General features: G+C 37.2%; 1 protein-coding gene across 11 annotated transcripts; it reads right to left on the bottom strand.

The window, feature by feature from the left end:
- Positions 1-19: 19 nt before the first annotated feature.
- LOC106164219 (pericentriolar material 1 protein) lies at positions 20-26,539 on the bottom strand. 11 transcript variants are annotated; one of them, XM_013542051.2, is made up of 39 exons: positions 26,224-26,539; positions 25,720-25,864; positions 25,245-25,493; positions 24,362-24,541; positions 23,936-24,034; positions 22,560-22,655; positions 22,089-22,229; positions 21,278-21,460; positions 19,703-19,792; positions 18,945-19,032; positions 18,373-18,635; positions 17,882-18,080; positions 17,526-17,658; positions 17,146-17,310; positions 16,737-16,928; positions 16,155-16,379; positions 12,423-12,552; positions 12,036-12,135; positions 11,535-11,694; positions 11,130-11,251; positions 10,685-10,891; positions 10,345-10,451; positions 9,844-10,015; positions 8,855-9,449; positions 8,578-8,636; positions 8,157-8,376; positions 7,777-8,017; positions 7,376-7,468; positions 6,685-6,897; positions 6,196-6,357; positions 5,599-5,837; positions 5,113-5,248; positions 4,676-4,843; positions 4,225-4,340; positions 3,721-3,976; positions 3,384-3,458; positions 3,014-3,137; positions 2,065-2,181; positions 20-1,053 (listed from the first exon to the last, which is right to left on the bottom strand). In XM_013542051.2, exons 2-38 carry the CDS (start codon positions 25,861-25,863, stop codon positions 2,081-2,083), a joined length of 6,243 nt encoding a protein of 2,080 aa, XP_013397505.2. In that variant the 5' UTR covers position 25,864; positions 26,224-26,539; the 3' UTR covers positions 20-1,053; positions 2,065-2,080. The 11 variants fall into 11 exon arrangements, with proteins under 11 accessions (XP_013397505.2, XP_086863732.1, XP_013397503.2 ...); XM_087007606.1 differs by having other exon boundaries at positions 3,014-3,140; positions 17,526-17,655; XM_013542049.2 differs by lacking the exon at positions 19,703-19,792 and adding an exon at positions 19,547-19,636 and having other exon boundaries at positions 3,014-3,140.
- Between the last annotated feature and the right edge of the window lie 34 nt (positions 26,540-26,573).

Genomic DNA, 26,573 nt, shown 5'->3' with positions numbered 1-26,573 from the left:
AAATAGAAGGAAACATTAATTTAACTAAATACAACTGGAATGCTTTATTCCTGTGTTTGATACATCTCAACACAACAACTGTTCTCTCAATACTCAGCTCACACAACAACAGTTAATATTACTATAATAAAACATCGTTCAAAAAGTACAAAGAAATAATTATAATTAAGATATCAATAATCCATCTTTTTTTCAATGTAAACTATAAATTTAATTGGGAAAGCACTGTCACACATCTAAATTAAAATAAAAATGATCAAAATAATTTGTCATTGGGTGCATGTTACTGTACATGTGCCGTCAGCTGGGATATGCTGTTATAACAATATAATATTAAATGCACTTCATGGTAACAATAATGGATTTCTAATTTTCTTCAATCTTATGTGGCAATAATTCCTTTCAAAAAAAAAAAAAAAAAAAAATCAGCTATATTGCAAATGAATCTCAACAAGCTGAGGGTGGAGTACTTTTCTACAACTGCTGTGTTCGGAAATTCATCCAGCACACTTGTATAGGAACTTTCGACTCCCAAAACCCATTCACTAAGAATAAAATTTAAGTGTTATAAAATAACCATTCAAAAAATTTAATTTGGTAAAACCATAGTCAAACCTCATTTTATCACTGCAATTTTCACTTGGGGCACACTGTTCTGTTTAATTCAAATTGAAACTGTTTATCTTTTTTACCTCCCTCTTACTGAATCTGATCCCTGTATTTATTCTGTTCAACTTCAAACAAACTTTAATTTCTCCAACACCACACCATGTCCAATAGATTCCATATTCCTACACAACTCGTTAAATAACAAATTGGATAAAACTTTAAAGAGTTCAACATTTGCAATGTCAACACTAAACAGAACTTCCTCCTATTCCTACACTTGTATTTATAGCTTCCCTTCCTTCCTGGGATAAGTTTCACCTCTACATACAGTCTCTGAATCACAGTCACACGCTACTGGTCCCATACACATGGATCACAACCTTGGTTCACATCACACTGCACTCTCTTGAACTGTAGTTTGTGCAGGCTGGGGCATCTCAGACTCTGTAACAGAACAATACAATATATACAATTTATTACTATGCAATAAAACAAGGACTTTTCAATCAAATTACCATATTTGGTATAATCTGAACTTGGAAAATAAAAGAGATAAAGACATTTGAAAATATGAGTTTATACCTATTAACACCAGGAATGCACCATGTCAACACTGAAACAACTTGACCAATTTTCACTCTTCTTTTCTTATCTTGGCCAACCTAAACTCCTTTCCTGTGCTCTCAGGCAAAGGAAGCATGTTTAAATAGGAATCCAGTAGAACTGATAGCAAACACCACATCCTTTTTGAATGATCCCCTTTTCTAGCTTGTTCCTTCCTTTGTATTTTGTGTTATCTGATTAACTGTGCAAAAGTGCTGCCAAGACATCTAAGGTCAAGACATTGTACTTGAATGAAAAGTGAAATCTCATGCAAAATGCCTTTTGAAATTCAATCCCCATTCAGTGACAGGTGCAAGTACACATGACTTGGCTTTAGTGTCCTCAACTGACTAGCAATATTTGTTTTCCCTCTAACTTGTGACCATGCACATTAACCAGTTCAGAGAATTCATTGTCAGCAAGCCAAACACCTCTACTTTCTGCACAAGACCATGATAGTTAGCTACTTACTAGTATTGTACATAAAGCATAAAGAGACAGCCGGTGGGGATATTTTGGTATTTTGGTTAACTTTAAAAAGTTTCAAACTAGCTGAGCTTTGGGTTTTTTTATGTCATGTGGTATTTGAGATAATGGTGCACTTCTGCTTGCCAATGACATTTTGCAAGCTAGCTTTTATGTGTTGGGGAGAGGTATAAGGGTGTGCAAAACTGGGATTGGAAGGTGGGGTGGGGAGGGGGGACATGCATGCAAGCCAAACAAATTTACACACCTGTTGACCAAGGATGAGACTGAATAGAAGTGAAATCCCCTTATTTCAGGGGATAATAGCTTAATCATCACATCCCTGTCAACAGCAGAGGAGGGGGAACACTACACAAGTGCACTCACATGCTGTATTGTATTTCTACTGCTGATTGCTGCTAGCCATCAACTTCCCTCCCTTTGGTGTGTGTTTGTATGCCACCTTATTCTCATCATACATGGTACACACTGGGCTAAAGGTGCCTAACAAATAAATAGAACCAACACTTGACTTAGTACTACTACACACCATAGAACAAATGACAGACCAAAATGCACACTGTACACAAGTTGCCTTAGTCATTCACTATACATCAGAATGCAGATTAAACATATGATGAGTAGACAGTGCTTCTGTGCCAATGCTTCTCTGTATATGCTTTGAAAGACAATGCCATATGGTGCCAAGTATGCATAATTTTGTCTTTTATAACACCCTTTTTGCACTAAACATGGCAAAATATGAAAAACAGTGGTTTTGAACCCTACAATGTGCTTCACACACATATATACTGGACTGATGATGCCCTAAAGCAGGTTTTGTAGTAACATACAATTGCAACACGTACAATGTACTACCCACACCAGACTAGCCAACTAACTCAGAGCCACAACACACTTTTGTACATCTAGGTTGACGCATGCTTTTTTTTCCCTAAAAATGGGTGCAAATGTATTCCTTTTCAATCTTACAAAATGTCTACAACTTAAGCAGCTTTCAATACTCTTCTCTATGAAATAGCATAAAAAACTGAAATATGTTATTATGACTGTATTTTATTATGAATGTACAAAAGTCAGGCTGTTGAATTTCAAGTCCAAGATGCCTTGAAAGATCTAACTTGATGCAGACTCCCTTCACCTACCTCCACTGAATTTCCCTTTTTTTAAACTTGAAATGTAGCTATTTTCAACAAACTTTCTTCTACAAAAAAACTCCTTTACTTCCTTTAAAAGTAGAGAGAGACTTATCCAACTGGTAGCCTAAAGCCTAAATACAATCCAGGCAGTAAAAAAGGTTATTCTGGACACATACCCGGTTCTCTGATGGCAGCCCCGTCCCCTGCCAATTCCTCCTCTCCAGAGGGCATGGTGGATAACACTGCTGCAGTGCCAGAACTTGCCTTGGCTTCTTCATTCACTTGGTTCTCAACCTGAGCCTGCTAAAATGGAGTGTCAGCTATGCTAAAGAAAGTCTTTTTCCAAGATTATTGTCTTTTACATTTGACTTAAAGTTGACGATCTTGTTTAAAGGTATTTTATGCTGGATTCTTGTGCCAAATATTACTTTTACACCCATATATCTTCAGAATGGCTGCAAAATGTTCAAACGTTTGTCCTTTTCTGTGAAAGCAATATTGAAAAAATAGAGTATTAATATAAATAAATATTTGAACATGAATTACCTTCTCCAGTCCAGACATTTTAGGGGGCAGATCATCTACAGTTACTATTTCTATTTCTTCTTCTGCAATAACAACCTGAATGAAAAAGAATAATCAGTAAATTTATCAGCTTCTAAAAATCTTCCTTCTTATTTCAAAACATCTTGAAAACTGCAATACTGCTACCTGAAAAACTACATCTACTCCACAAATGATACATAAAAATAAAATGTGACTCTTCTATCAGATTTTTCAAAGAAATGCTCTGATATACAAGATCGAACCAATATCATTAAAAGAAAGGGCAATATCCACATCAAAGACACTGCATGGTTATAATACACAGACACCCTCTCACCTCTCCATTCATGTAAGTGGCTCCATTTTCCGCATCTCCTCCGCCTCTGTTCTCAACATCACCACCAGAGGTCCCTGCTGTTGTGGTATCAATCACCGTGACATTGGAGGAAGAGGGTGAGGCATCTGGTCCTGACGGGGATGGGGACTCGCCTGATGACTTTTCCTTTTCTTCTTCTCGTGATACTGCTGTCTCTGAAGGGTCGTCTGCACTTTGTGTCTCTTCTTCCTCGTCTTCATCCTCATCACTTCCAATCCTGATAGGACATACAAAGGTTAGTCAGAGCAAACCAGGTAAAAATCAACATTCGTTTGTTTCTTTGGTATCAAAATTTATTTACCAACCAATATAGTACTGTGTGTATCAAAAATCCACCATTTAAGAATGCATCATGAATTGCACTCTTATCACATTTGCTCCACATATAGATCATCATTTTCAATAACTGTGAAGTAAACATAGTCAAATAGTTATGTTACAAGCAACAGTTCACTTTATTCTCACCTAGTAAAAGGTTTGGTCTCACTGACAGCCAGTTCTATGTTGATGGGTGTCTGTGACAGGGATTCATCATCTTCCCTCCCCATATCTGTGGCATAGGCCATCTCATCATCTCTAGCCTGGAATATAAAACAATGTTAACAATGTAATACTGAACATACCTCATCACCATAGGCCTGAAATACAGAAATATCACATGGCAAACAAATCACATGACAAATATATCTCAATCATCAGTTAAAGAGAGAAATAAAACAAATATAATTAACAGATTGCGTTTAGTCATTACACATCTTGCCATTACAAATTTTCAAATCATGCACTGACACATCAATCCAAAATTAATTTATTCAAAAAGCAGCATCACTCTGCCTATATCAAACCTCTTTAGTCTACCAAATTCATAACTCTTATTAAGTCTTATTCTAACCTGCACATATTCAAATATATTCACCTTGCCAAGATCCTCTTCCTCTTTAGGTGACACGTGTAGTGCTGTGTTTTCCCCATCCTCAGATTCTTCCTCCTCTTCTTCCTCCTCCTCCTCCTCCTCACTGCTGTCCTCAGTCTCATCCTGGTCTGGCAAGCCATCCTCAGTGGTCTCTGTAGATGTCTGAGATTCCTGAGAGTCCAAAGAAAAGTACATTCATATTCATATTCATATTCAATATAAAAGATGGCTTGTTTCAGTCCACAATATTTTTGTATTTCAAAAAAGTAATTTAATTTTCACAAACTGATGAAGAACACACAAAATTAAACAAACTTTTATTGCATATTTTCTTCAGCAAACCAAATCACATATTCAGCACTTCAAAATAAATTATCAGATGTTGGCCAAGTTCAGAGTTGCTGAGATGTGTGTATGCTGAGTACAGTACCCAAACTAACCTGTGCCCACTTCTTAGCCCTGGTCCTGACCTCCACTGTGGTCTCATCCAGGTCCTGCATCAGTCTGAAGAATGCCAACTCATTGAACAACACCTCTGACATGTCCACCAGCAGGTCCTCAGCACACTCACGCATCCTGGAATAGATGGATAACCAATAATACCTTTATTAACTCTGCCAACAGGAGATACTTTTTATAGGTGTTGGTTTGTCTCTTTGTCTGCCTGAGAGTAATAACAGAATTTAGATGAAATTAATTTTGATAGACGGTTATCCAGAATGGAAAGAAGTGCCTACAATTTCAACTTAACCTTTTCCTTAAATTTTTAAAAGAAGTTTTTGTTCTGGTACCCTTCTAAAATTACTGTTTTCTTTGGTGGTCTACACTCTTTAAATGCTCATTAGTTTTATAATGTAGTCTTGACTTTTTTTAACAATGCACATCAATTTACATCATGCAAACATTTTAATCAGATAATAACTCACTTCCTTCCATCAAACTTGGCCAGAGAATCTTGCAACAGAGAACCAAGCTGTTTGTGGAAAAAGCGTACAAACTCCTGGCCATCGTCCTGCTGTTTGGTCAGTGTCAGCACCAGCCTCTGTATGTAAGCCAGCAGCTGGGTGGAACACACGTCCTCCATGTGCTCCTTTAACACTGGGATCACCTCTGTCATGATGCTCTTGATCTGCTGGTCTAACTGCTGCGTGTCAATACGAGGGTACTGAAAATACAATTAGGATGCTTTTGATTTGCAGATATGCAGAGTTATAAAAGTGGAGACCTTATTTCCTGTTGCAACTGGTATTTTGTCAATACAGTGTAATTTACAACTTTTTTGATCTGGTAACTGCTACATATTAGTAATTTTTTTTTCTAATTGCAGCTGATAATTGAATTAAAAAGATTTTTCTCATTTGCAAATTCTCGCCGTTTTGACTTTAATTTTCTTATATTCTTCAGTTACTCATGCATCAAGCCCAGTCAACATCCTGTCTGTGCTATGCCTCAAAAAAGTTAAACAGAAAGACACAGCCACTTTGCAGTAATAATCTATATAAGCCATCAATATGAATACTCACTGGCACATCTGATATGGAGCTCTCACTGCCTGGATCCTGTGCTGAGCTACTGGTCCCAACAGAGGAAGTATCCTTCACCTTTAGGCCAGCCACATTGGCAGCCTGACCTTTATCAACAGCCTCCTGCATACGCCGTTCATAGTCACGCACCTTCTGCATAGCCTGGAAACAGGACAATATTTATCTAGTTCCTCAAAGGAAATGGTTGTTTCATATATAATTTTTACTGCAATGAACTTACTCATTACTCCATATCTGATATTGTTTGAGTGTTCAATGGCATTCTGCTCAAAATCACCCTCTCTCCCTCCACAAAAGTTTACAAGCAAATTCTGCCCCGCAGTGTTGCCCCCTTTTGTTCTTCATTTCAATTCAGGCACGAATTTGAATGACCACATTCAATGTCTTTGACCTTAAATGACATATTTATTTGACCACTATACATCTTTGTTTATCATATAATTCAAGCAAAAAAGAGAAATAGTTCACCTTATCCAAATGTATCACAGTTTCTCCCAAGTCTTGAGCAAAGGGGGAGTCCCAATAGGTGCCAGAGGGAGGGGTAGACATGGTGCTGCTGGTGTCTGCCCTCTCCACATAGTCATAGCGGTCACTACGGATAGAACCTGACTGCAGTGATGCAGCTGACCGGTCACTGCTCTTGCCTTTGGCCATTTCCATCTCCATCTCATACAGTTTAGCCTGGGGAAGCAAATAATTCCAATTGAGTTTAGGGGGAAATTACACACGATTAAATAAATTGAGATATTGTGGGACTGTGCACAGATCTAAAGCATGCTTGAGCACATAGAAAACTAGAATTTAAGATTAATAAGTAATAAGTGCAAAAATAATAAAATGAAGTAAATATTGTGAGGAGTAAAATTCCATCACACTGAAATAAAGTGAATGCACATCTTATATTGTGTATCTCCACTGAATGTCAGAGAACTTGTGATTGAACTACCTTTACAACAGCATGCAATAGTCACCACAGGTATTCAACCCTGTGACTCACACAGTATACCACCATGTGAGGATCAAGAAGTCTTAATGTATTTTAAGTGAAGTTTCTTTCACTTAGTCTGAGCTGAGTCACTTTTCTAATGTGTATATTTGCAATTCTTTGCTGTTCAGTGCTCTGACACTCAGGATGTGTGACCTCTGACCTACGACCTACCCTGACTTCCTCCTCATCAGAAGTGATGAGAGACTCACTGGGTGTCTGCTCATCGCCAGTGGCGCCAGCTACCAGCAACCAGGGAGGAAGAGGCTACAACAGAACAGACCAACTAATACTAAACCAAAAAGTTTAACTCAATGTAAGGCAGCACTACAATTAAGTGAAAACTATGCAACTACTGGGCTCATCTAACTTAAAATCTGGTGTTGTTGACTTTCTTTTTTTTTTCAAAAGAGACACTCACACTTGAAAGATCCAGAATCCAAACCAAGTTAACAGCTTTGTCATTTAGAGAAGAAATAAATAAGACCATATGCTTCTAATTTTTTACTATTAAAATTCTTTTTTTTTCTCTCTCCCTTTTTACTTTGTGATCCACTAGTTTTAAATTTGCATACCGTTTGTGTGCTCTCACTGGCATCAACGCTCTCCTCTGTCAGGAATCGTGTCACCAGGTCCTGGATGGCATACAGCGCCCTCTGCCGGAGATAATCAGAGTTCAGCATCTGGAGCTCGCGGAACAGCTCAATCAGAAAATGTGGACGGGTCTCATTCTGGGAGATCAGAGTAGCTACTTCTGAGTAGATGGTCTCACGCAGGGCCTCAAACAGGGAGAATTCACTGGGAGTGTCAGATTCACTAAAAGAGAGAAATATCATAAACCCAGGAGTTATATAAAGTATTACTATACTTTTGATAAGAATGTAACTGATTTCCTTTGACCAAAAGAAAAATAAAAATATACATGGATTTAATTCTTTTTTAAAGTTTCACTTACAGTTCACTGTTAATTTTGGCCCTCTGTTCCCTGGCAGAGGACTCCCCACCAGGCAGACTGGACATGTAGCTGGACAGTGAGGCAGTGTCCATGAAGGCTGTCCCACTGATGTTTGCGCTAAGACCTGGACGGTATTCTTCAGGAGGAGGCTGACGGCGACTGGCTAACCGTGCAGCAGCATTGGCGCGACTAGGGGTAGGGTATACTTGACCTATCACAGCTGAAATATTTTCAAAAAGGTCAATTTAAAATGAAGCCCTTTATTTTTTAAACTTAATAAAACTTGAATGAAATATGGTCTACACAGTTTGTGCCAGAAGCAATTATTAACACTGATCAACATATGCTATCATTTTAATACAATGTGTTAAATCACATGAGGTTTTACCTTATTAAACAACAACAGTTACTGCAATCTTACCTGACCCAGATTTCTCAGACAACTCTGACCTTGCAGAATCCTCAACATCCTGTCTCCTCCTGTAAATTGATTTTGGACAGACTTTACAATTAATGAATACTTTATCACAAGTCTCCTGAACATATAGACTGTAATATAAACTGCAGCTGATATCAACATAAACAAAACCAGTAGATTCAAAATAAATCCATTACTTATGTCAGCTTGATTTAGTAAAGAACAAAAGCATTCCCCTTAAGTTTTTCTTTGAGTTGGTCCATAAACAAACCTTTCTCACCTTTTTCTTGGCTTGAGGACCTCTCTCAAATTCAGCTTTGGTACAGGGGATGAGGGGGGTGGAGGTGCAGGCTCAGGGGGGTGTGATGGACGGTACCTGGGGTCGGACGGAATGACAAAGGGGTTCTCATCCTCTGATGGCTCTATGGTATCAGAGTAAGTGGACAGCTTCTGAGGCTGCCCTTTCATTTGCTGCTCTAATCCTGGATAATATGGATACATGCCACTGGCATAAGGGGACACGTACGGACTAAATCTATTGTCTGGGCTAAATACTGGGGACGGATTCATCATGGGGTAAGGGGGATACAGCAGGGGGGACTGCTGCTGGCTCATTGGGGGATACCCCCAGGGTCCAACACTATTTGGATGTAACCTTAGCTCCTCCTCCTCTTCTTCCCCCTCATCCCCAGTTCCTCTGAGCAGTGACTGTAGCTGGTGGTGGAGGTTGTGTATCTCTGCCTGCTGCTGGGACATTTGGTAGTACATCTGGTTCACATTGAACAGGAGCTGCTGCTGCTGCATCTGGTCTCTGTAGTGGTGGATCATCTCGGAGTAGGCAGTCTTCCTGTAGGAATTGGATGGAATGCTGATACCTGGAAGCAAACACGGCAACTTATAATATATGTGATGAGAGTGGTGAAGAATTAAATGTATGCTGGGTGAAGTGAAGTTGTGAATGCTATTGTTAAGTAAATAAAATGAATGTGGGACTTAAAATAAAAGTATAATTCCCATCATTAAAACCAGATATTTCATCATACCATTGAGGATGCCATCAGATATGGTATTATCAATGTTGAAGGAGAGCAAATCTGTGTGAAAATACAAGCAAATTAGGAGCAAATAGGGCAGTTCCCTGAAGTCTTTTGCCAATGAGTATGTTCTTGTTTCAGAAAATACAATTGTCAAGTTTGGTCCTACATGAATGTTATCATGTATTTGGTTTCACTGAAATTACATTAAACATAAAGCATAACTTGTACATACCTGCAGTAGACAAAGCCTCCATGAGTGCCTGCTGGTCTTGTAGTAAGGTCCTACAAATGTCATTGGTGTTTTCTAGCTGTCTCTGCAATGTGACAATATAGTCCTGGCTCTGCTGGCCATCATCCACATTATCCTCGTCTTCCTTTATGATCTCCTCAGCAGACCGGTAATTCTGAAATAGCACCCCTTCATCATTCTTTGGTTGTCTAGGCTTTGCAGTGACTCAGTTTGGTTATTTGGAGAGAGATTGGTATCAGAGCCAAAACCAACCATTCTCTCACAGTCAATCCAAAGAACAATGAAACTTATAAGTTTCATGAATTTTATAAGTCTTAAAAACCAAATATAATATAATATAATATAAAACAAATTTGGTGCATAAACCAAAATACAAATTTTATTAAACTGCATCCTGCTTTTATCCCCCAATTTTCTATGGAGGCACACACAGTTCACATATCATTTTCTATTGCTGCCACTGTGGCAGTGCTAATCCCTCACCTGTTGTTGTGCTCTCTGTCGCCTCTGTTCACTGAAAGTTGGCCAGCCACGCTGGTATATTCCACTGCTCAGGGGGGACTTTGACCATGGGTTTCTGTTTCTTGGATCTTAAAAGATAAAGTGTGATGTTATAATAATGTATGGTAGCATAAGATAGGCAGAACAACATGTTTCTTCATTCTGATGCTTATAAAGATTAAAACAGGCAAAACCTTAGTGAATATAGTCAGTACTCTACAACCTATTTTTGACTGCAGAGCTTCAAACAGAAACCCAGTCTCTTGAAAGGTATTTATTAAATGTCAACACTTATCATGAAAGTCCTCATCTGTACACTTACCCTGTGGGTCAAATTTGGGCCTGGCTCCACCTCTCATTCTTCCATCACTGGGTGACTCATCATCTATCACAGGAGGTCGTACAAACACCCCTCTCTGACGCTCTCTCCGCTGATATTCTTCATCAATAGTGTATGTTCCTCTGTCATCATCATCATCACGTGCCTCTTCTTCTTCCTCAACCTGGACTATACCATCACTTGGGTAGCCTAATCAACAGGCAAAATTCCACACTATAAAAAGTGCTGTGTATGACACTTCACTCCTCTATCTCTTAGAAATTCTGACCAACAAACAGCAAAAGTTAAATCATCTGAAGCTTAAATCAATTAAAAATTCACTTTTTTCACTTAAATCAGACCTAGATTTTTCCAAATGAATTTAAACCGCCATATAAGTTAGTCTAAGCATATCAAGTTTTTAAGCATGCTTATTCTAAGTGCCTACCATCATCAATATCATCATCATCATCATCTTGTCCATAGTCATCAAATGTATCTTCTGGATTATCTACAGTGGAACCTCCCCATGTTGCCATGGTGACATCCCCAGCACTCTGGACACTCATCCTGAAAGATACATTATAATATAAGAACTTCTGGAACATAAACAATTGATAATATCACCAGGGATAATAAAGGCATTTCCAAAGAGTGAATCTTAAAAAATACTTCCAAATTTTTTCAAATCTAAATAAGTAAAAATTGTGTTTTCAGTGGATATACTATTAAGGTGACACTAATTCCAAATTAAAAAGACATAAAGTGGGATATATTAATCTATTATCTTCAACTTCTTGTTCATTTTAATAAGTCAAAATCATTACTACAAATAATGTGAAATGATCATTACCCATACCCAAGATCACTTTGGTTATCTTGGTTTCTTATATATGTTTTATTATTCCTATCTTTCCTCATCAAATCTTCCAGTTCCTTTTTCTTCTGTCTGAGTTCTTCCTGCAACATTCTTTGTTTACGCATCTTGCCCCAAAGCTCATCATTCATGCTCACTACAACAGTTACAGTGATATGATTATGATAGTTGTTAGTGTCATTGTTATCTTATTCATATCATTTGAAGTACCAATTGTCATTTGCTTAAATTATGAGTTAAAAATTTCTGTTTACAATTTTTAAAACCATCAAAAAATACCCCATAATAGGAAAACTTATATGTCATACTTAACTATATCATCATCATCATCATCATCAACAACAACAACAACAACAACAACAACAACAACAACCATAATAATAATATAAGTGAGTAGTTATTGACCATTTTTGCTAGTCTAAAATCTATAACAGTGACCAAATAATGTAACTTAACAGATTTAACATGCACACTTACCCACTTCTTCTTCGAGTTCTGGTTCTTTGAAAGTTACACTTTCTTTACCCTTGGATTGTGCCTGGCGATTTACATGGCCAGGGTTGGGACTAGCTTCCTCCTAGAACAGAAAACAAAGACAAAAATATAAAATATTTTCTGATGTTTAACTCAACCAATCTTCTTACCATCTTTTACAAAAGAACAGTCTAGGTGAAGCCCTTAGAAGATAAACCAAGAAAGAAGTACAGTCTATTAGGCACTTGGGCGTCTCACTGACATATTTTACAATACAGCCAAATCTATTACTTTTCACTCAAAATTAGAGAAAAATTACACATCTTTCTTTTTTCAGCTTTATAATGATTTCTCATTTGAAATTTATCTTAGCTGTTATAATTTCCTTACATCAGGGAACTGTTCATGGAGTAGTTGCAACTGGTACTGTATTGCCATGAGTTTCTTTCTCTCCTCCATCAGAGCATCGAGCTCTTGCTTCTGTTCTTTCATCTTAGCTTGGTAGTACTGGTCTCTGGAGCTGATGAAAAAAGACATTTAAACTAGAGGATCAGAGAGGCGATACCGCCTCCGAATATTGTACCACCAGCTGGAGCAAGCGCATTCGTATAGACCCCCACATACACAAAATAAGGGGTGCAGCCACCAGTCTTGTGCTTGACAAGCTGTAAAAATGCAATCAACAAGAATTTTCAAAATATGCAAAAAATATATATAACTAAAAATGGTGCAATCAAAGTTAAGTTCATTGTAAGGTAGGTCAAAGGTCAATTTCAAGGTCACAGTAAATTGCCAGTATATGACTTCCTATCCAACTTCAATAGTAACTATGGACCTATCTCTGCCAGTTTTGGAGATAAAAGGGAAGCAAAATTTGCAAAGTTCAGTTCATGGTGAAAAGTAGGTCAAAGGTCAATTTCAAGGTCACAGTAAGATTGCCAGTATATGACTTCCTATTCAACTTCAATAGTAACTATGGACCTATCTCTGCCAGTTTTGGAGATAAAAGGGAAGCAAAATTTGCAAAGTTCAGTTCATGGTGAAAAGTAGGTCAAAGGTCAATTTCAAGGTCACATTTAGATTGCCAGTATATGACTTCCTATTCAACTTCAATAGTAACTATGGACCTATCTCTGCCAGTTTTGGAGATAAAAGGGAAGCAAAATTTGCAAAGTTCAGTTCATGGTGAAAAGAAGGTCAAAGGTCAATTTCAAGGTCACAGTAAAATTGCCAGTATATGACTTCCTATGCAAGTTCAATAGTAACTATGGACCTATCTCTGCCAGTTTTGGAGATAAAAGGGAAGCAAATTTTGCAAAGTTCAGTTCAAGGTGAAAAGTAGGTCAAAGGTCAATTTCAAGGTCACAGTAAGATTGCCAGTATATGACTTCCTATTCAAGTTCAATAGTAACTATGGACCTATCTCTGCCAGTTTTGGAGATAAAAGGGAAGCAAAATTTGCAAAGTTCAGTTCATGGTGATAAGTAGGTCAAAGGTCAATTTCAAGGTCACAGTAAGATTGCCAGTATATGACTTCCTATTCAACTTCAATAGTAACTATGGACCTATCTCTGCCAGTTTTGGAGATAAAAGGGAAGCAAAATTTGCAAAGTTCAGTTCATGGTGAAAAGTAGGTCAAAGGTCAATGTCAAGGTCACAGTAAGATTGCCAGTATATGACTTCCTATTCAACTTCAATAGTAACTATGGACCTATCTCTGCCAGTTTTGGAGATATAAGGGACTAAATGTTATAATTTTGGAGTTACCATAATGTGCCATAAATTTCCTACAGAAAAAATTAATTAAAATAAAGAAAAGGTCATTTTGGTCAAAGTTCTTGAAATGGGAGGTTCTCTGAAGTTGCAGAAGTTTAAATTTGATAAAATAATGTCATTTTTGACCACAAGTTGTCTGCTTTGCCAAGCATTATGTTTTATTTTTCCGGAGTTCAAAATTTATTATCCATTACCGTACTGCACATTTTTACGGAAGCCGACTGGTGCCATATGTTGAAAAAAAAAATTATCTCGAAATTTCGAGATAGCATTTTTTTTGTTCAAATTTCAAAATACTATCTCGAAATTTCGAGATAAATTTTTTTGCTCAAATATCAAAATGCTATCTCGAAATTTCGAGATAATTTTTTTTTTGTTCAAATTTCAAAATAGTATCTCGAAATTTCGAGATAATTTTTTTTGTTCAAATTTCAAAATAGTATCTCGAAATTTCGAGATAATTCTTTTTCTACATATGGCACCAGTCGGCTTCCGTACATTTTCCTTTCACCACCAATATGTACTTTCTGATACAGCGTAACTCGAAAACCGTATGGAATACAAAAAAACCGAGACCACCTCCAGTGTTGGGCTTTACATGCTCTACAAAATGAATGAAAAAGAATGGGTCTCTAGCATTAACGGTTCCCGAATTAGAGACAGTTTTCAGTTTCGGTATCTTATGGCCGCTACTCCTGTGAAAATGCACCGATTGACCCCAAATTCACGGAGATGAAAGATGACCTGAAGGGTAACACTTTCCAATAATATTATTGGTTAAGTCTGTGTGGCGTCTGAATAACAGGGCAAAAAAATTTTTTTTCATAAAAAAATTCATTTTTTTTAAAATTTTGACCCATTTGACCTTGAAGTAAAGGTCAAAGGTCAAATCCGAGGGTATATTTGAAATCTACACATATGACTTTTGGAAAGCCGTCTATAGAAATTTTTCCCGTAACTCCTTCTGTAGGGTAGATAATTAGCATTTAATTTTGCCATTTTTAGACAAGGGTGCATTGCAATGAGTGCCACACCCAGACCCCAATACCGACGAAGCCCAAATTTTACGTGGAACGAGTTGAGATTATAGGTGACCTAAATCCATGAGATGGGTACGGGGGCCCTTACCGTCTAGGAGGAGAAGCGGTAACGGTAACATGGCGGCGGAGCCGGCGGAACGGACCGGACGGGACCGAAACCATGTGTACCGCCAGCGCTAACGCTGGTGGTAAATTTTTTTGTTCAAATTTCAAAATAGTATCTCGAAATTTCGAGATAATTTTTTTTTCTACATATGGCACCAGTGGGCTTCCGTACATTTTCCTTTCACCACCAATATGTACTTTCTGATACAGCGTAACTCGAAAACCGTATGGAATACAAAAAAACCGAGACCACCTCCAGTGTTGGGCTTTACATGCTCTACAAAATGCAAAAAAGAATGGGTCTCTAGCATTAACGGTTCCCGAATTAGAGACAGTTTTCAGTTTCGGTATCTTATGGCCGCTACTCCTGTGAAAATGCACCGATTGACCCCAAATTCACGGAGATGAAAGATGACCTGAAGGGTAACACTTTCCAATAATATTATTGGTTAAGTCTGTGTGGTGTCTGAATAACAGGGCAAAAAAATTTTTTTTCGTAAAAAATTTCATTTTTTTGAAAATTTTGGCCCATTTGACCTTGAAGTAAAGGTCAAAGGTCAAATCCGAGGGTATATTTGAAATCTACACATATGACTTTTGGAAAGCCGTCTGTAGAAATTTTTCCCGTAACTCCTTCCGTAGGGTAGATAATTAGCATTTAATTTTGCCATTTTTGGACAAGGGTGCATTGCAATGAGTGCCACACCCAGACCCCAATACCGACAAAGCCCAAATTTTACGTGGAACGAGTTGAGATTATAGGTGACCTAAATCCATGAGATGGGTATGGGGGGCCTTACCGTCTAGGAGGAGAAGCGGTAACGGTAGCCGTCCGGCGGAGCCGGCGGAGCCGGCGGAACGATCCGGACGAGACCGAAACCATGTGTACCGCCAGCGCTAACGCTGGTGGTACAATAATAATTAAGGGTTTGGTTTAGAAATAAAAATTCTTGCAACTAGTAGAGAATAACTTAACAACAAAACAGAAAAAACAACAATGACAAAATAAATTACCAATGAGTGTGCTTTAATATAAAAAAAAAACACTGCTGGTTCAAATCATGATCACAAAACAATCCATATTCAAAGTTAAAACTAAGCACCTTTCTGAAAACCATTTAACTACATGACTTCTCTATCAAACAAAAAACAAATTATAAACACTGTCAAAAGAGGTTGAGTCATCAAAGCAGATCTCTACCTCTCTTCCATCCTGGCCATGGTCCCATAGTCCTGTCCATCCTCGTCCTGTGTCTGTGTGGCCTGGGAGGACATAACAGAGGTGTCCCCATCCTCCAGGTCATCAATGCTGGCCGCCAGCTCGGCCAGGTCATCTGGGAGGACCTGGGCAGCCTCAGGGGACTGCTGGACCATGGCCACCAGCTGCTGGAGTCTCTTCAGTTTTTCTTTGGCAGCTTTCAGTTTTCTATAATATAGAGAAAGGTGATATGGTTTTATTGATATGTACAAAGAATTATTATACAAGCAACAGCTTTTTGGTATATAAAGTTAGGTAAGTCACTGCAAACTTCAGTTTTCTACATCATAACAACATTAACTGGACATCATACTGACTATTGCACTAAACATGTTTAAAGTCAAATCATAACATTTTTTCTAAAAACAATTTTTTCTAAAAACATCTTTCCCATCAACATGTGTCATCTTTAAAAATTGTTTGAATTTCTACCAATTGCCATGCTTTTTGTCTTTTGCTCAAAAAATGTGACTACTTCTTGCTTCTACATTATGTTTCACATTGCACATCTCCGTTTGTACTTACTTGACCTTCTCCTGTATTTCAGGATCGTCTCCATAGGCCCCGAGATTACTGCTGAGAACAGAGGCAGACTCCTCCGTCTCATCTGTGGTCTCGTCTTCTGTGGTGGTGGTCATCTGTTGTGAGGTGGACTGTGACTCCTCTGCTGCATACCTGTACAACTGGTCAGACAGAGTGCCTCGCTCCTTTAATTTCCTACAAGCAAAAAATTACCTCTCACTGAGAAATACAGGGAATTGAATTCAGAGAATAAAGTTATTTTTGTGGCGAATTTCCTGTGAACAAATCATCAACAGTTGCACAAAGAAAAAGAAAAGTGTATCTTAATAGCTATCCAAAAGGAGGAGAGGGATAACTGGTACAAAGACTTATACAAAATATTAGATCTTTAAGCACTGAAAATTGCACTTACTTGAGGTTCTTCATCAGTTCAGGGTCCTCATAGTCACTGAATGCAGGAAGGGAAGAGGCATCCTCATCCTCCCCACCATCTTCATGGATGAATTCTCTTCCCGTCTGGTAGTACTGGACCAAGTCACGCAGTTGGTTCAGGCGTCCTCGAACTTCTTGAAGCTTCCTAGTAACAAAACAAAAGTTATTTCTTAAGTGTAAAATAAGATCACATTTTTCAGTGATGTTTCAATTATTTAATAATAACAATATTTCACTTAATCAAAATACCTACTTTTATTTAAATAACAATAAACAAATTCTCTTTTTTTTCTTTAATTTGTAATACAGTTGCACATCTTGTGGCTGAAAGTGGAGGGATAATGCTATAAGGAGTCTCACTTGAGTTTATGCCTGGCATCCAGCATCTCCAGCATGTCATTGGCTTCATTAGCTGTCTCATTGGCACTGGCTGTGGCTGCAATGGATTGACTAATACGAATCTGGGATGAGGTGGTGCTTCCAGTCTCCACTTCTGTAACAAATGTTTTCATGTGATTTTTACAGGGAACTTTCAAAAAAGTTCCATAATGACATGACTGGACTGTTACAGTACAAGTTGAACTGTAAAAAGTATATTTGCTATTCAATGACAATGCTGAAATTAAACTCAACAAATAGCTATAAAGTTTGCCACATGCATTTACATGCTTTTTGTTTAGCCTTTCCTTTAATGAGAAATTCAATCTGCAGCATACCGTTGTTCATCTGATCTCTTTGGCTCCTTAAACTCTGCAGCTCCAAGAGAAGTCTGTCCATTTTCTGCTTCTTATCTTGGAGTTCCTGCAGCTTGCCCTTCAACTGCTTACGGTCCTTAGTAGTGGGGGTCATCTCTGACCCAGTCACTGACTGCTGGGACATGGACTGCTCGTCTGCTGACAGGTTGACTGAGTCCGTCTGGAAATACAAACACATCATCATCAACTGCCACAATAATAATGCTGAAATTTTGGTATAATAATATGAATAATATAATAACACTGTGCTTTAAAGGTCAGGTCTACTACTACACAAAAAAATAAGTTATTGGTTCATGATTCAAGGGGCTTCTTAAGTATATTAGTAATCAGCATCATTTTTCAAGTTCTCAAAATCACTTGCTTCTGCTGTGCTTTTTTTGCAATCTTCTTACAAATAAAAGAACATATTCTTTAAAATAATTCTTCACATAAATTTCTTATCAACCCACCATATCATCCTGTCTCTCATAGAGGCTCTTCAGGTAGCTAAGTCTCTGGCGTAAAGCTTGTAATTCCTCTGGCACCACCTCAGGATCGACCTCTTCCTCCTCCTCCTGTTCTGACTGCTCTGACTGTGATACTGACTCATCCTGGGACTCTTCCTGTCTGTTCCTCAGCATCTGGAACCTGCTGGTGCCATCTGCTGTCAGTGTTCTCTCCAGGGAACCTTCCTGGTCAGAGTCAATGGCAGTGGCAGCAGCTGCATGGCGCACTGGGAATACAAAACATGTGGTAATTATGGCATCTTACAATTTGGTATTTTCATACCCATTGAAGGGTTACACTTTAAACAAAAAATAAAACAGCTTTACACTAGTTAAAAATATGTTTGAATGCGGACTTCAACAGTGTTTGCTCTATAAACATCTCTTTTAAATGTCAGTATTAATGTAAACATTGTCCTAAACTTTTCATATTTCATTTCCAAATAATACCTTGTTACGTCATTCATTGATTGTCATTATGTATTTCATAACAGTATTTCATGTATGTCAGAGAATAAATGAAAAAAAAAACATACTTTGACTCTCTTTGACTTCTGACAGTCTTTTTTCTGCCTCCTGTTGCTGCTTTAGCAATCCTGCCTGTCTGTCCTGTAAGTCTCTTAGCTGAAAAGATGGGCTGGACATTACTGACATTACTGGACATTACTGATAGTCATATCTGGTATGCCCAAATAAAAAAAGCCACTGTGTCAACTTGGAATTGATAAATAAGCAAAATTTACTTCAAAACAAATTTTAAATCTGCAAAGGATTGCATAGTCAGAAGGAACGTCAAGAAAATATTTAGACAGTCAAGCAGTTTTTAAAAAGTCAAGCAATCTGATAAACGAAAATCACTGTTTTCAAGATAATATATCATACAACAGTACACTAATATAATATTCAACTTAAACCAAAATTATGAGCCATACCAAAGATAAATCTACCAAAAAGGAAAAAAAAGAAAAGAAAAAAAATCAAACAACAACAACATGCTTTTTTAACAAAAGTGAATAAATTATTACAACTTTAGGGAACTATCTTTAACAGGATGAGGCTAGCAAGGAATAACAGTTAAAATAACAAGCTAGACATGAGGAAGAAAGCAAGCTCGGTGAGACTCCATGCAGTAGACTACCTGCTGCTGTTGAGTCAGGAGCTTTTTCAACAGATCTTGCTGCTGTCTCAGAGCTCCCAGTTCTGAGGTCTGCAGACTTGGGTCTTGGGACTGAAAACGCAATATAATGTTTTATATACTACAGCTGTATAAATATATGATTACACATAAATATACCTGTTGCTGATGGTAGAGCAGTTTTTTCAACAACTCTTGCTGGTGGCGAAGTGCTTGTATCTCAGAGTCTTGTAATCTAGAGTCTTGAGACTGAAATGATGTAGGTATCAAATGATGGGAATTCTCAGTAGCAAGTTTCAGAGAATCATCTAAAATGGTTTTGTTGTTGTCCAAGATAAGGTTATATTTAAGACATCAATTTTAAAAAATTTAAAATTCATTAAATTTTAAACAGTATTTCCTAGGAGTTGAAATGTTTCACCTAAGATGTTTATACTGATTATCCTGTCCAGTAAAGCTATAATTATTGCACACAGCAGTCACACAGAAAATTTTCAAGCTCAAATTTCTTTAAGTCATTTTTTGCAGCACAGCCACTTCAATATTTGTGAAAAAGAAGTATATTAAGTAATTACAAACAGAGCACATCTTGTCTCTTTTCCTGTACTAAAATAAGCAAATAAGCTTTCTCATGGCCACCAATTACATTTATTACCCCCCCATCTTTAAGACTGCATTCCCATAAACCCATCGTGCCAGCTGGATCCATCGAACCTCTGAAGGGCTTCTCACTAAAGTGCTTTCAATATATTCAGCTTAATTGTCTGGCACACCCCCTTGAATAATTTGTTAATAATTCTTAGCAGCTTGAGTAGGCTTGCCAGACATTCAGGCTGCTTACAATGAATGCAATTTCTAAAATGAGAATCCTGGCACAGTTACATCATTTCAGCTAGTAAGCTGGGTTTATGGGATCTCTCCATAAGAGTGAATATAACAGCAGTTACTCTCCATCCACATGATTAACATCTCACAAGCAAAAAAAATCATAAAAAGAAATATAAATAAAATACATGCAAGCGAGAACAAGCTACTTCAGTCTCAACATGCAGTAAGAGTCACCCAAAGTACTGCAGGTCACTCAGAGCTATTCACATTAAATCAAATATCTAGCTGAACAGCGCAGCTAGGAAATCTATAACATACATCACATAAGAATATCCAAGATAATAAAAGGTCTCTAGCTGGGGGTAACCTTTTTGACATACAGGGGTGACTTTTACTACAATTTGTTCACCATGAACCCTTAGTGCAAAGAAGGAAGAACCACGGGATCCCCAAGGTGCATTAGTAAGAGGTGTAGTATAGGAGATATGTAACTTGAACAATTTGTAAATCCAATATGGAACCCTGATTTTCAAGAGTACTCATCGTGAAAGATGTAGTCACCATGGGTACTTTGAAATTCTGGGCGGGAACACTATGGCCACAGTAGAAAAGAGCAAGCATTTCACAAGCAAGGTCCCTTGCTATGTAGGAAGCTTTCAATGCCCAATACAAATACCCAAAATCGAAATCTAATAAAATATAAATAAACGAAAACAAAATATAACACAAATGCTGTAGTGTAACTACAAGAACTACTTTAGTGCTTAGTCTCAGCTTCGTTGTGCTCAAATGAGAAATACACAGATATTTTAGATGAACAGCCAAAAAGTGTCAAAACATTTTGTATATACAGGGAGGGCAATCACCCCTGTGTCAAAGTTATCCCCAAGGAAGAGACCCCCCTACCTCTAAACTATGTGACCCTGAATCCCTGTCGAAGAATTGTTCCACGTCTATATGCGGCAGGGATTGAGTACTATCAGTGGACATGTGACTACGGGCACTTAAAGGCTCGTTGTCCTCCATCTCTGAGAAGGTCATAAGATGGTCCTCTATTTTAGGTCGCGTGAATGCATTGAAGGAACGGTCCTACAGGAGCAAAGGTGGAAAGCAGATCTTCATATGTAGGTCAAAGTGTGGCTGACATGTTCTGCCTTGTTAGTAAATTGACAAGTACTTTTAATGACTTTTTCAAATATCATAATTCATGGGCATTGGCAAAGTAAGACTAGCCAAAAATTTCACGGTAAAATCTTTACATTAATTTCAAATGGATGACCTTCCAATCATCTTCATAAATTACACAGTCAACAGTTTACTCAAGGTGACTTTTATATGCCACAAAAGTTAAATCAATAACTTCAATAAAAAATAGACCTACATATGTTTGACACAAGGTGTTAAATTAAATCAAAATATGATGGAAAATAAACAATGTTCTAATTACATTCAGCATTAAAGCTAAAGAAATCAATGCATGATTTTGCGCTTTAATAGTATTTCAAAACAAGTCAAGTACTCCACACCTTCTGTCACGATAAGACTCATTCTGCTCGCTTTAAAAAATGGGATATTTTGGTATGCCAACTCTTGAAACTCAAATAGCTTCACATTGTGCACATATCAACAACTTTCAATTCAAAGCATGCATCCACAAGCACGTGAAAATTCCTTAACACATGCAAACTATGAGAGCATGCATAAACCAGTGGCTTACTGTTGTGGCCTCCGAGATATCAGACTGCATATCAATATCAATGGAAGTGCTGTCTGCTATAGATTCCACCTTGGAGTTGCCGGATTCCCCAGAGCCACCTCCTACTGCACCATTGATTCCCAATCCCTCCTCACGAGCAGCCTGAAATCACATGCATGGCATGTACAGAGTCCATATACCTTCATATATTAAATATCAGAAATGTCCAGAACCATGTAACAAGACAAAATAAGACAACCATACACAGAAAGTAAAATCTACAAATACCACAAGCTTTTAGCATTTTAAGGGAAAATTCAGACATTTTATTACTTAACTCTTATAACACTGAATTAATGAAACTAATTTCATATCATTATAAAAAGGTTTAAATATTTCTTAAATTTATTATTTAATATTTTTCATATTTCTGCAGAGCAAAGGAATATGAGCAGGTCTATAATTGTAAAATTAAATGTGAACCTCACTTACCAGCATTCTTTGCAACAGGCCCATGTAGCCTTTCTCCTGCTCCCTCAGGTGATCCACAAGTCTATTCAACTTCCCAATCTGTTCTCTAGCTTCCTGCTGTGACAGTAAATATAAACATTCAACAGGAACACTGAACAAATACCAGGTTAATGACAATAAACACAAATATCAACAGATATACCTTAAACTGCAGTTTTCTGGACTTGCTCCCTAGAGCACACTCCGCAGGCTTGCTGGAACTTGAATGAAGGCTAGCATGCATCTTTTATCAAATTGGTATTTTCATATCCAATGTATTCTCCTTCATTTTGTTACAACAAATTTTCGGTGGACCTTTTCAAAATCAAACATAAAACAATGTGTCTACAAGCAGGATGAACTCCCAAACTAGAAATAAGTTGAGTAGGTACATGACTCCTTTTGTCTCTTTGAATATGGACAAACAAGAGGTAAACTCACAATAATATGAGCATTCTGAAACTATATTATGGCCTTTTTTTAATCCAAATATGCCCATTAAACATGGTACAGGTGCAGGGCTAATGAATGTCCTCATTTTAAATTGCATTCCTTTAGCCATCAGAGTATTATTAATGCACACTTGAATCAAGGCATGCAATAGCTGAGTGCCAGGACTATAATGTGCTCCAAAAAAGCCAAATATGTAGTTCTTTGTTGTACATATTATTTTGTGTGTGCTTCTTGTCTATATTGACATTACGAAACAAGAATGTCATGACTCACCTACTGACTCAACACAGTTCTAATTTAGAGTTCACAGCCACCACCCCCCTTTGCTCTAGACATATTTATTTGAAATGTTGCTGTTATTAAAGACATCTGCAAGCCTTCAAGGTTAATGAAACAACTTCAACACTGAAGACCAAAGAGAAATACTCTTATAAGGACATCACACAGACCAAAAGTATAAGCATGACATTGAGAAGTTCCTGCTCTTGTTCTTTCAGCTCTCCCACTAATCGGCGCAAGGAGCATAACTTCATGAAATCATCCTACAATCAGAACTTGCATTATATGGAACATGATATAATACAACATATCTGAGAGCAGCATAAAAAACCCTTTAATTAAAAGTAATAAGTAAAGATAGGTGTGGTGATAAAGTTACTTTTAAAGATCTATTATATTAACAAAAAAGAGAAGTAATTGTAATCAGGGGCCAATCATGACAATGCTGCTTATAGTAAACAAGGCTAACATTCAATAGTTAAATTCATAAGTGACAGGACTATTTTTCTTTTAACATCTTTAAGGTCTTTCTTCAAACTCATTTCAAATTAAATGTCAAAACAAACAGCTCTCAATTTATAAGGACAATACCTATATATCAATATATGTCACATTCACTGACTTACCGTATCTGATGAGTTCTGGAGAGAGTCTATCATGGAGTTGGCCTGTTTGAGGTAGTCTCTGATTTGCATAAGACGACTCACTATCTGGTTACTGTCAGGCTATAAGGAATGATGAAGAATTTTTTATGAAATATTGACAATACAATACAACAGACATAAAATATTTTTCAAAATACATAAAATATAAAGGACAATAAGTATTGTGTTAAAAATGCTAATAAACAGGGAATGGTTTGCTTTGCTTATTCTAATTTTCATACATCTAAAAGTAAACCAATGAACCTAAAAATGATTGCAAAAAAAAAAAAAAAAGAAAAAAAAAAGATTGTTGTATAATCCAGTCATTTATATATTTGAAGTACTCTCAGTAATCCTTTTTTCAAACAAAAGAGCTGATGTAGAGAAGTTGTCAGAGTTTCAACTTACCGGTTCCTCTGCATTGGGATTAGTGTTCAGGTTGGACGTGTTGCTGGTGTGAGTGGAACCAGAAATGGTTCTCCTCTTGTTTCCATCACTTCCAAACATCTCCTGGCGCAAATAGTTGGAGGGATTCTCACGACGGATTGGGACATGTCTTTCATTGTTTCTTTCACCATCTGTACTTATCTGTTCAATGAAAAAATCCCAATCAAGAAAAATATATCAATGCTTTTATCACATTTAAGAGATAAGACTCGGTTGCTCTGGAAAAGAGTACAGCTCAAAATACAAGTTACATTGGGGTATAAGATAAAACCCTAAGCTCACAATTACATGGCAAATACACATCCACCTAATGATGTAAATAACCTCTTTTATTTTAAAATATTATGTTGTACTTAATATCTCTAAAAAATTGACTAGCTTTTCAGTAACTTGATGATAAAACTCATTTGACTAAAATTCAAAAGATACAAGCTATATACAAGAATTACATTAATCACTGCAAGGTGTGCAAGCATATCAATGTTTATGCAATCAAGGGGCTTATTGCTGGTCTAGTAAGTTTACAAAACAAATGATAAAAGTTGTGCAGATTAAAGTTCATGACACTGTAAAATCACCACTACAAATCTCTGATAACTTTTGTTTTAAGTTTTTTAGCATGCTATGTTGCTAAATAAAATGAGTATTGCTTTTTAAATCAACTTTCTTCTGGTCATTTTTCTCTGCTACAAGGTTATTTCTAAACTTAAAATAAGTTAAAAATAACTTCCTTATCTCTAAGTTTACATGAAACTCATCATAAACACCATCAACATAACTGTTGCCAAAATATGAGTTCAAGGTAATTTCTGTTTCAAGCTCTCCCAGGGAATCAAGACCTTACCTCTTCAGCATCACTATAAGTAAGCTGCTGTTTCAAGTTCTCCAGAGCAACTCTCTGTGAGGCAGGAGTACTCGCTGTGATCCTGGTACGAGGAAATGTGAAGGGAGTCCTGTGCTTTTGTTCATGAACTGGTGTTGACTCCAGTGAAAGTGACTGTTCCTTTTCTTTTTCTCTCTCAGGATTCCCCTTCTTGGCTCTCACTCTGCTCTGGTCAAAAGGAGCACCTCCTGGTCTCCAGTCAGAGAAATCCTGCAACATATGATGGAAACAATCTGATTTGCATGATTATCTGGTAAAACCTTTTAAACAGTGTGGTTAAGATTCTGCAAGACAGATGATACAGATATTCATTTTAAAAGTAAAAAATCTATTTGACAGTTTTTGCAGTACCATTTTAATAACTGACATGATTGTTTACATAATTAACATATGACTTATCTAAGGTTTCCACCCAAGATGTACCACTAAGACTCACCCAGTTATTTGGTCTATCTTCAACTAAAGCACTGCTTGCACTAGATTTATCATCCCTGTCTGTCAAATTCAGGGACCTGTAAGCAGCAGGCCTCCGAGGTTCTGACCTAGAACTGCGGGCCATTTGAATGCCTCCTGTAGCCATTCTAAAAAAGAGCATTATCTTCATATAAAATATTACATAATTCATTCAAACTTCGATTTTTTTCTTTGCACAATCCACTTATTAGTAAATTGTCACTTTAAAAAATTATATGTCACGACTTTTGACTAGGTTCGGTTTGTAAAATGTTGTACAAGTAAACATAGCATTTCATTAAAAATTAGAATTTCCACTGCACAGGGGGAGTCAAACCAATGAAAAACGGTTTTAAGTTAAGTGCAACTTCGATGTCTGAACTCAGTAAATCAATCGTGACGCGATTAGCGCCTAGTCAATCAACTTACGTACAAGAAATATTGAAACAACAACAATATAACGAAATGCAAATAAGTCGGAACTTACCCTGGAATTTGCTGCAAGATCAATCAAATGGTGCTGTTTCACAGAAAGTGAAAAATACGTTAAAATTCCACGGCTAATCCTCTAGTTTATCTTGGTAACAATCCGCCATTTTGAGAACCTGGCGTAGTGATAGATATTTCCCGCAAAATATTGAAGAAAATAGTTCAAGCACTTGTTATGGTGCAATTCCGTTATACTTTTGTTGCTAAAAGGCGATAAGCATTATCTAAAAAAATTAAAAGTCACCAAAGGTCAGAAAAAGAAGCACAAATCTTTTTTAATTGTACTTTCACTGTTTAACACATTGCGAATGATCCATCTCGCAGCTTCCGGCGAGGTGCAATGGCAAA

The sequence above is a fragment of the Lingula anatina genome, chromosome 3 (assembly GCF_051362555.1).
Source record: "Lingula anatina isolate TDL-2025a chromosome 3, LinAna3.0, whole genome shotgun sequence".
In the NCBI taxonomy this organism is placed as follows: Eukaryota; Metazoa; Brachiopoda; class Lingulata; order Lingulida; family Lingulidae; genus Lingula; species Lingula anatina.
Note: the sequence above shows the minus strand (reverse complement) of the source record. Positions and strands in the feature narration are given on the sequence as shown.

Excerpts from the sequence above, each read along its gene's own strand:
- LOC106164219 (XM_013542049.2), bottom strand. The coding sequence starts at position 25,863 with ATGGCTACAGGAGGCATTCAAATGGCCCGCAGTTCTAGGTCAGAACCT. Across the intron at positions 8,637-8,854 it reads GTCCTCAAGCCAAGAAAAAG|GAGGAGACAGGATGTTGAGG; the intron begins GTGAGAAAGGTT and ends ATCAATTTACAG. Across the intron at positions 8,377-8,577 it reads GTCTGAGAAATCTGGGTCAG|CTGTGATAGGTCAAGTATAC; the intron begins GTAAGATTGCAG and ends AAAATATTTCAG.